The sequence below is a fragment of the Pteropus alecto genome, unplaced genomic scaffold, assembly GCF_000325575.1.
Source record: "Pteropus alecto unplaced genomic scaffold, ASM32557v1 scaffold171, whole genome shotgun sequence".
Taxonomy (NCBI): domain Eukaryota; kingdom Metazoa; phylum Chordata; class Mammalia; order Chiroptera; family Pteropodidae; genus Pteropus; species Pteropus alecto.
The window spans coordinates 3,206,684-3,216,893 of record NW_006431925.1 but is presented as its reverse complement, the minus strand read 5'-3'; the positions used below and the strand labels follow the sequence as shown (position 1 = coordinate 3,216,893).

Genomic DNA, 10,210 nt, shown 5'->3' with positions numbered 1-10,210 from the left:
CTCTTGAATGTATTTTCTCTCAAGTAGCTCGTTGCTACCCTCTGCTGGGCATTCAGCCACCAGAGCTAGCTAGCCTTCTGCATCTCTGGCTTCAAATGAGATAACAGGAGCATTATTAACCACACTATGTATTATCGTTATAGCATGGAAAAATAGAACCGAGGCTCCCTCATGTACAGTATACCCCATGTTCTCACTTCCTATGAGTTTGAAGCTGGGCAGTGAAGTGTAGCTGATTTCACTATTTTCAAGTATTTGTGTTAGAATATTTGGAAGTGCTTACTTGAAAGTGTAAACTTTCTATTGAATTATCAAATACACTTCAGCTGACATGATACTAGGTCACAAATTTCTGAACTTGCTATACTTACTCAGTCATAAGGAATATTAGACATTTTATCTTTAATGATATAAAGATATGTGAAGATATGTGAATTATATGAAGTTCTTTAATGATATGTATATGTTTTCATTTATTCAACAAATGTATATATCAGGCACATGTTATATGCCAGAAACTATTCTTGATGCTGAGAATACAGCATTGGATAAAGGAGACAAAAACAAACAAAAATTCCCTCTGCCTGTATTGAATTTGTTTCCTAGTTGAGAAAGATAAACATTAAACAGATTAATAGCAAAATGTCCTTTAAGGGAATATGGCATTACCATATCTATTTTCTACCACAGATGCACTGTAATTCCATGTTTTTAAGAGTGTCAGTATTAAGGTTAAGAGAGGTGTAACCAGAGGTTAAATGGGGCTTATGTACCCTGCAAATATTCAATGTGGTATTCATTCATTAATTTATTGTGACTATAGTATGGTCTTCTAAAGGCGATTGATGCAGATGAATATATGAATCCCTTAGCTGCAAAGATGTTTCATCTTTTGATTTTATCACAATCTTTTCTCTTGGTGATTGTCACCTTATTGCTCCCCGTAAGAGCTATCATGGAAGCCCTTGCTATTACAGTCCTCAGTAATGAGCTCTGTTACTGTCTATCCTTTGTTCTTTGTTTTTATTTTGTTTTCTTCCTGTGTCTTTTTGCTTTTCCTACAGATGAACTCTAATAGAAATCACTAGTCAAATGGAATAAGTTTTTATTTTCCTATATGACAGAACTACCAATCATGACTAAGCAGGTATAATCACCTGCTCTTCTCTACCAAGTCTGTTTGAAATGAGTGTTTATCCCAGGTGAAACACAGTTGGCTTGGAAAAAAAAAACCAAAACAAAAACAAAGAACAAAGTACTATTGGCATTAATTATAGATACAATTTTTTTAAAATGCTTTATTGGTTAAAGAGTTCTTTCGAGTGTGATATCTGGGATTCGGGGCCACACTAAGCTTCCTGTCCTTCCTCAGGAATAATGCCATAGCCCTCATCCAGGTTGCAAGCCATCTGCCAGAGATGTTTAAATTACTTGTCAGAAAAGCATTTTGTAACTCTTCTAGTTGAATAGGGAGCTTAGATGGTTTTGTACTCTTCTTTCTGAGTGAGCTTAGCTGTCCATCTTCAGAGTCCCAGCCTGAGCTGGCCCTGACACATATGCGATGTCTTTGGCCATACGTGTCAATAGTTTATTTACATGTCATTTGTGGTGAACTTGAAAAGATCATGTAATATGTTTATAGAGCAGCATAGGTACTTTACTTGCACAGAGTTTATGAAACAACACATTTGTGTATGTCCTCCCTGTCTTTTGCACCGGAAACCAATTCTTGTTGGCCAGGATAAGTGGTTTGTTATTTTTTAGAGAAGAGCTCTGAACTTAGAGGATATTCTTAAAATTTTAGAATTTGGGAGTTTGGTGTTAAGGTAATCAAGGTTTAACATTATTGATTTGAAATAATCAAATGGAAGAGGCGAGAGGTTAGAATGTTTTTTTTTTAAATGTCAGTAACCACAGTGGCTGCAGTCAATTTCAACACCAGTTAGCTACAGTGGGTTGCCTTTTAACAAATGTTGCCTTTTATAATGTTGTTTTCATGGGTTTTCTGACATGTGAAATCAATACACGTGTAGGAAAATCTTTCGATCTGTATATTGAAATGATATATAGGAATTATCAATCAAATTTTACATCACAAAATGTACTGTTTACGAGAATATTAGTTTTTTTTTCCTGTGGAAAACTATAGTGAGGTTTGACAGTGTTAGAATTTGTAACAGATTTCTAACCCTGCAGCATAAAATATATAAGATATCTATATGACAGAACACAATGTGTCTTGTTAGTAACATTTATACTTTGACCACATGTAGAAATCATTTAAAGAATTTCTTACAATCATAAATGTTAATAATATATGATATAAAATTACATTATAGAGCTCAATGATGATAAAAAAGACTATACTGATCTTAGAAAATGTAGATACTGCAACTAATGGAAATAAAATATTTAGAGTGCCACTTCAAGAAAAAAAACATTTTCCTTTTTTCTTTTTTTTTTTAAATTATTACTTATGCCTATAGAACATGGTCTTTCTAGGTGGTCTCATCCAAGTACTAACCAGGCCTCACCCTGCTTAGCTTCTGAGATCAGACATCAGGCTTGTTCAGGGTGGCATGGCTGTAGACAGGTTAGTATGTTTAATTGTATTGAATACACTGTCCATTGTAAGCTGCACCATTATTTTATAGGCCATGAAGAAAGAAAAAAAATGCGGGAATTTATCTATGACATGCCATAAATTGTGAAATGCATCTACACTTCAGAGATGTTAAAATATGTACATCTCACAATCACATAGTTTATGGTATTTATTGTCTTTGAGATGGATTCAAGTATAGCACAGCTTCTTGAGAAAACACATCTATCAATAAATTGATATTGACAATTGTAAATGAAGAACCATAAATGATGGCAGTAAAAAATCTTAATACAACAATTACATAATTCAGTGTGTTCTCAGATCTTTTAAAAATGATTGCTGAAAATGCTTTAATTCTCAATAAGAATTCTGAGAAATCTCAGGTTTCCAAGTAATATGTTTGTATTAAAAGAAAAAAATAATTAATAAAATAATAACACAAAATTAATAAATAATTAAAATAATTCAAAAATAATAAAAAAAAATCCAAAAACCTTCATAATATAAAGCTAATTCTGGGTTATTGATCAAAAAGCTTCATCCTTCCTTTGGAAGATTTTTCTGCGTGGAATTTTCTAGTTTTGTTTTATGGTGTAGTTTTATGATATTGTCTTCTACTTGGCAAACGTGCCATCATCTTACTGAAACATGTGGGTCAGGGTAGCAGGTAAGAATCAGAAGACCAATCTGTTCTTATACGTGAGTTAGAAGTTTATATTTTTATTGATAAATTATAAAATATCTATAATTTCTGCTTACTTCTGATTTCAGTTTAACACAGACTTCCTGTAAGAAAAAAAACTTCTGGTATATTATAAAGAAGAAAATAAACATAAATCACCTGTTGAAAGAAAACCAGAGATAACATCAGTTAACATTTTACAGTTAGCGATTTTAAAAACCCAATCCTTTTCCTATGCATAAATATGCACATACTACATAGTACATTTTAAGTAATTTGGATTATCCTGAGAGTATGCTGTCTCTCTTTTTTCATTTAGTATTTTACTATGAACATTTCCTTATCACTATTTCAATTTTTGAAAATTTCTATTACAGGTGTCTATACAAGTATCTATATTAATTTATAGATTAACAATGAACAATATAACCATTGTCCATTAACCACTGTTTCACATTTAGATTGTTTATAATTTTTTATCATTTAAATGACCTGAGATGTGCATCTTTGCACATAAATGTATTTCCCCACCTCTGATTATTTCCTTCTAATAGACTTTTTAGGGGAAGAATTTTGGGGTATTCTAGTATACATTTTTAGAAGACAGTTACCACACATCGTTGAATTATATTTTATTAAGATTGTACTAATATTGCTTACACTAGCAATCTATGAAAATGCCTGTCTGATTACACTCTCATCAAATATTAAATTTTCTTTTGACAGTGTAAGAGGAGAAAATAATATCTAAAACTTGCTTTAATGTATATTTCTTTATCTACCTGCAAGATTGAATACATTTTTTAAATATTATTCACATTTAAAATTTCTTCTTCTGTGATCTATTTGTTGTCTTTGCCTATTTTTAATTAGAATATTTTCCTTTACTTATTAAATTTTAAGGACTTTCCTGTGTGATAATATTAACCCTTTGTCATCTGGCTCGAATATCCTTGACAGTTTTTAATTGCGCCTGAGTTTGAATTTGATTCCATCGCTTTCTGGCTATGTAAACTTGGGTAAATTATTAAACCTCTCTGTGCTTTAGTTTCACTAAGTTTTAAATGGGGATAATGATGGTAACTATCTTATAATGTTTTTATGAGGATAAAATAATTTAAACTTGTAAGAAAGATACTTGAAGAGTAATAAGCAAATAATAGGCCCAAAGTAAAGATTTATCACTTTCCTTATTTCTTACAGTATTCACATTTATAAATTTTAAAGTTTTTATTTGCTTTTAATAATAAAAATAATACTTTATCAAGAAATAAATACTAACATGTATTAACTAAACTTCAGATTTAGCTAAGATTTTGGATACATAGTCTTATAAATTAAATAAATAATGAATTGGATTATTCTGAAGGAAGTAATCAAATTATTTAATAATAGTGTACCTAATAGTTTTATTTATTCAACAGATATTTATTGAACTACTATTACATGCCAGGAACTGTAGTTGAATAGTGAACAAAGCAGATTAAAATCTTTGCTCTTGTGGAACTTACATTCCATTTGGGAAGAGGCAATGAAAAAAAAACAAAACAAATTAATGACATGAAACATATAATGGAGGAAAATAAAGGGAATAAGGAATGCAAAATAGAGTGCTTACAATTTCTAATAGCTTAGCCATAGAGACTGCTGATTGTATTAGTTTTCTACTGCTGCCAAAAAATTACCATAAACTTAGAGGCTTAAAATAACAGAAGTTTATTATTTTACTTTTAATGTGGTCAGGTCAAGAGTCCAGGCATAGGCTATTTGGGTCTTCTGTGAAATCTCACGAGGCTGAAATCAAGGTGTTGGCTGTGTTCTGGTTCTCATGGTTTTCATATAGAGCTTGGGGTCATCTTCCAAAGTCATTCAGGTTGTTTATTCAGTTCCTTGTGGTTGTAGGCCTGAGGTCCCTGTTTCTTGCGAGCTTTTGGCAGAGGTCAGTCTCAGCTACTACAGGTCACCTGCATTTCATTGGCATGTGACCCTCGTAGGCAATGCACAGCATGGTGGTTTGTGTTTTCTTTGAGGTAACCTAATGTGTTTCTCTAACAGTTTACCTCCTTTAAAAGGCTTCTCTGATTACATCAAATCCACCCATCATAATCTGAATAATCGCCCTTTTGATGAACTCACAGTCAACACTTAATAAGTTAAACACAAGTGATATTTCATTATATTCACAAGTCCACCCACACTCAAAGCAAGGGAGTTATATACAGTGTGTGTACACCAGGGGCCAGCAATCTCGGGTCCTTTTTTGAATCCTGACATAGCAAAGAAAGTAGTATTTGAACAGATATCAAATGATTGAGAGAGTGAGCCATGTAGGTATCTGGGGGAAGAGCTTTACAGCCAGAAGAAACAGGCCTTGAAAGGCCATGAAATTAAAGTATTTGACATGTTTAAATAACAGGAAGATAGAGAAGGGGGATTCTATAGCAGAACAGAAACACTGAGGGGATTAAAAAACAAAATTAGAGACATAAAGGAAGGCAAGGTGTTATGGAGGCTCTTGAAGGTCATTGTAAAGACTTTGACTTTAATATGAGTGAAATTCATACATGGATGAGGCCATTGTGGAAGATTTTTAGCAGATGAGTAATATAATCTAACACTTTAATTCCTCCTGCCATCCTCCTGAGAATAAACTATTGAGGGTCACAGGGGGAAGCTAGTAGACAAGTCAGAAGGCTATTGTAAAAGTTCAGCTGTGAGATAAAGGGGACCTTGGGTTAGGTCATTAGCAGTGGAGGTGATAAGAAAAGGTTGTATTTTTTAGGTATTTTGAAGGTCAAGCCTATAGGTTTGCCTGATAAGATAAACATGAGATGTAAAAGACAGGAGTCAACATTGATTAGAAAACTTTTGGCCTGAACAACAGGAAAACCAGAGTTTCAGTTTACTGAGAAGGGGGAGACTTTAGGTAGACCAGATCTGGACATGATATCAGAACAATGATTTGGCTGAGGTTAAGTTTAAGAGATCTAGTTGACATCCCAGTGGAAATGTCAAGTTTAAAGTTGGATATGCAAATCTAGAGTTCAGAAGATAAGTCTGGGCTAGAGTACAAATTTGTGCGTTATCAGCAGAAAGAGAAGGTATTTAAAGCTAGCAAGGCCAGATGAAATCACAGAATAGTATATGGGAAAGAAGACCAAGGACCGAGTTCAATGGATTCCAATGTTAAGAAGTTGAGAAGAGGAGGATAAACAGGGAAACTGAGAAGGAGCAGTGACTGAGATTAGAAGGAAACCAAGAGTGCATGGTGACTTGGAAGTCAAGGAAAAGAGTGTTGGTAATCACTTGCGTCAAATGCTGCTGATGGGCTAAGTAGGTTGAAAATAGGATATTGATTGTATTTTACAATATGGAGATCATTGGTAACCATGAGGAGAACAGTTTCATTTGAATAGTGGAGATGAAAGTCTCTTGGGTGATAATTAAAATGGATGGGAAGAAAAGAATTTGAGATAGAGAATATAGACAATTCATTGAATAGTTTTGCTAAAAAAGAAGTGATAAAAGAGGCATTAGTTAAAAGAAGGTGGACCCAGAGAGTGTTTTGGGAGAAAAAGTATGTTTAATTGCTGATAGAAGCGATCCAGCAGAGATGGAGAATTTGATGATATAGGAGAGAAAGCAAGGAATTGCTGAAGGCCAGTCCTTGAGTGGGGAGCTGAGATGGGATGGAGGTCATAAGATGGGAGGGGTTGGAATTAGGCGGAAATATCAGTAGCCATCTTTCATTACAGGAAGAGCAGCAAGCACATGGGTACAGAAAGATTTTTTTTTGAATTGCTTTAATTTTCTCAATGGACTAGGAAGCACGGTCAGTTAAGACAGGATGACAATGGAAGTGCTTGAAATGTGAGGAGGAAGAATAAGTTATAAAATATAAAATACTTGTCTGGGAGAGCTGGAGACAGGTAAACGCAACATGATTACCAAGCAGCATTAGGGACCTACCTAAGATTCACGTTCATGAATTTAAATGAGACTAGTTTGCATGCTGTATATTTTCTCCAGCCATGTAAGTTGCAGAGGTTCCAGAACTAGGAAGGCATCAAAGAACACATAACCAGTATTGTGATTCAGCCAAAATGAGTATGAAGTGAGAGAGGAAAAGGAATCGGGGATGTAAAAAAGTAGTGATTGTAATAATTGGTCATAGAATTTAAACTGGTAAGAAGGGAAATGAGTGCATCAGGGAGGAGAGAAAAGTGAAAAGTACATATTGAAGACCAGCATGTACTGTGGTAAATTTTTAGAATAAACTGATACAAGCCTTTCTTTAAAACTGCCATTTTGATGATCTCAAGGCTATGCAGTATTAAATGCTGTGAGAGGTCAAGTGATTCTAATCTCTAGCTCTTTGGGCAGAAGGAAACTCTCATACAATGTATTCTGATACACTGAAAGCACATTCATAGTTCTTATCCTCTGGTAAACCTATGAGGGAGAAAAGGGCGGTAGGTAGAGAAGGAGAGTCTGTGACAAAGTTGTAAAACAAAGTTGAAATTTATTGTTCCCTCCACTATTTCTTTGTGTGGCTTTTAGCTTCCTCAGTTCAGCTCAGCAGCCTTTGCTGCCTCATGGTTCTTCCATGTTCCGCACTGCAGATTCCTTCCCAAATTAACAGGCAGCACCACGTCCCATAACTTTCTCTTCTCTCAGTCCTCCTTCATTAAAACCTGAATGTAAGATGTTCACTCCTACAGAGTAACCCATTAACGACTTTGGTAACTAATTCCAATTTGGGTTAAGTTCTCAATGTTATTTATTATCACTTTTAGAGTGATGGTTTTCAGAATGCTTTTCCCTCAACCTATAGTAAGAAATATAATTTACATCATGAATCAGATCACGAATAGACATATGCAACTGAAATAAAAGATTTATGAAATTATAGCCTTATTACTTGTGATGCAGTCTGAAATTTTTTGTTCTATTGTAGTCTACTTAAAAACTTACAAGTTGGGACCCACTAAGTGATGTATCAACTACTAATGGGTTGATGGACTCCAGTTTGACAATAAGAGGGGCTTTTTATGCTTATAATGCAGGTAGGTTATGATAATGGAAGAGATTTAAGGGGTGTTCCAGCAGGGGACATTTTTGAAAAAAGGCCTATTGGTTTTTCTCAAATTATACCAAATTTATGGTAATGCAAAAAATGGTCTTAGGTAATATGTTAGTAAATAGTAAATATACTTAGGAGAAATAGATTGTGATCCTAGTTCCACCAAATCAATGGAAAAGATACCAAAGAATACATAAGTTGCACTGTATCTAATCTTTAAAAATAAATTTATGAAGTATGCTAAGAATAATAATTAAGAACATATTCACTAACTTTGATCACTAATTTCTCTTCTCTAAGACACTGATACTCTTACTTATTTGTTAATTTAAAAAAGTAAGTACTAATCACTGTTTGAAAAGTTTTAAGAGCAATTCACTCCTCAAAATAATTCCGTATTGTTGTTGCTTTATAGTTCTTATTCTACAGATTAGAAAACTGAGGTACAGAGATTAAGTAATTTGTCCTAGGTTCCTGGTAAGGAAAAGTATTAGGCAGTTTGGTTCCCAAGTCCATGCTCTTAACCACTATCATATGGCTACTACCGCTATTTAGCAGGAGCTAAGTCAGTGTTTTGTTCTTTTCCTGGATCTGTTGTGTCATATATCCTAGATTTCTTATTAAGCTACAAGGGACTTGATGATTTCCTGCTGTATTAATAGTGTTAATAGCTGCCTTTTATTGAGTACACTGTGCTAATCAACTATTTTATTATCTCTATTAAAACCTGTGGCACTCATAAAGTAAATGCTTTTATTATTTTTTCATTTTTTGTGCTAGACTACAGGTGAGAAAACTGAGACTGTGTACCCCTCAAATCTGAGATAGATCACAAAGCTCATAGATGAGGGAGCTAGGTGTCAAGCCCAGGTCTCTGTATTCTAGGACTGGGGTATTATTTGATTACTACCAAAGCTTGATGCTCACTTTATCTTACCTTGTCTCTGGGACACCGAATTTACAATGTAGTTTCTGGATTCTCTGTATGTTGAGAAACACTGGGCTGCCTTTCTATCTCCTTTGCTTTTCTCTTCTGCTTTCTGTTTTAAACCTTTAACCAGTTCACCCTGACTTTCCACTGCCGCTGTTATTCGACCATTAAACTCACAGCTCTGTGTGGCGAGTGTCTGTACTGAGGCCATCACGTTGCCTGCTTTAATGATTACATAGCTGGTTCTTTTAAAACTGTTTTTTGATATAATTGAAGGGGCTATTTATTTCCACTAGGAAACTTTCTTGTTATGGGTCGGAAGTCTTGGCTTTTTATCAAAGTGCTGCCAGCAAGATCTTTCCTTTACCCTGGAAAACGGGAACACACTTTTTCTGTGATGGTTCCTATTTTTCTATTATAAATCTTCCCCTAGAAGCAGAAGAACATCTGTTTTTACTGCTCGCCATGCATGGATTATGCATTTGTTTTTGGAATGCCTTGACGGATGTGAAGTATTAATATTAAGGCCCACAATGATGAAAAAACACAGTCCAAGTGCCTGCCTGCTTGGTGGCATGGGTTACATGGGTTTTAGCGTACCTGAACTTCTTGCATTAAAGATACTAGATAGCTTACAACTCAGTCAGAAATGCTGATTTTGTTTTGTTCTAATATTCCTAGAATGTAGTTAGAGAAAAATTGTTTTAGGGTAAAGTAAAATATATTCCTTTGATATAAGTCAAAAAATACAATCAATATATATATATGTGTGTGTGTGTGTGTGTGTGTGTGCGTGTATATATATATATATATATATATATATATACGTATGTATGTATGTGTGTCTATATAAAAGCTTGTTAAATGTAATACACAGAGTTACATTTGTGTTTTCTCAAATTGTTCAAA

General features: G+C 34.2%; 1 protein-coding gene across 1 annotated transcript in view; it reads right to left on the bottom strand.

The window, feature by feature from the left end:
* The window catches only part of FOXG1 (forkhead box G1), a 28,084-nt gene extending 18,572 nt beyond the window's left edge, over positions 1 to 9,512 (bottom strand). The window contains exon 1 of the mRNA XM_015585516.2: positions 9,308 to 9,512. Coding sequence (XP_015441002.1) covers positions 9,308 to 9,512 — 205 coding nt within the window. The remainder of the gene's footprint in view (positions 1 to 9,307) is intronic.
* Positions 9,513 to 10,210: the final 698 nt, after the last annotated feature.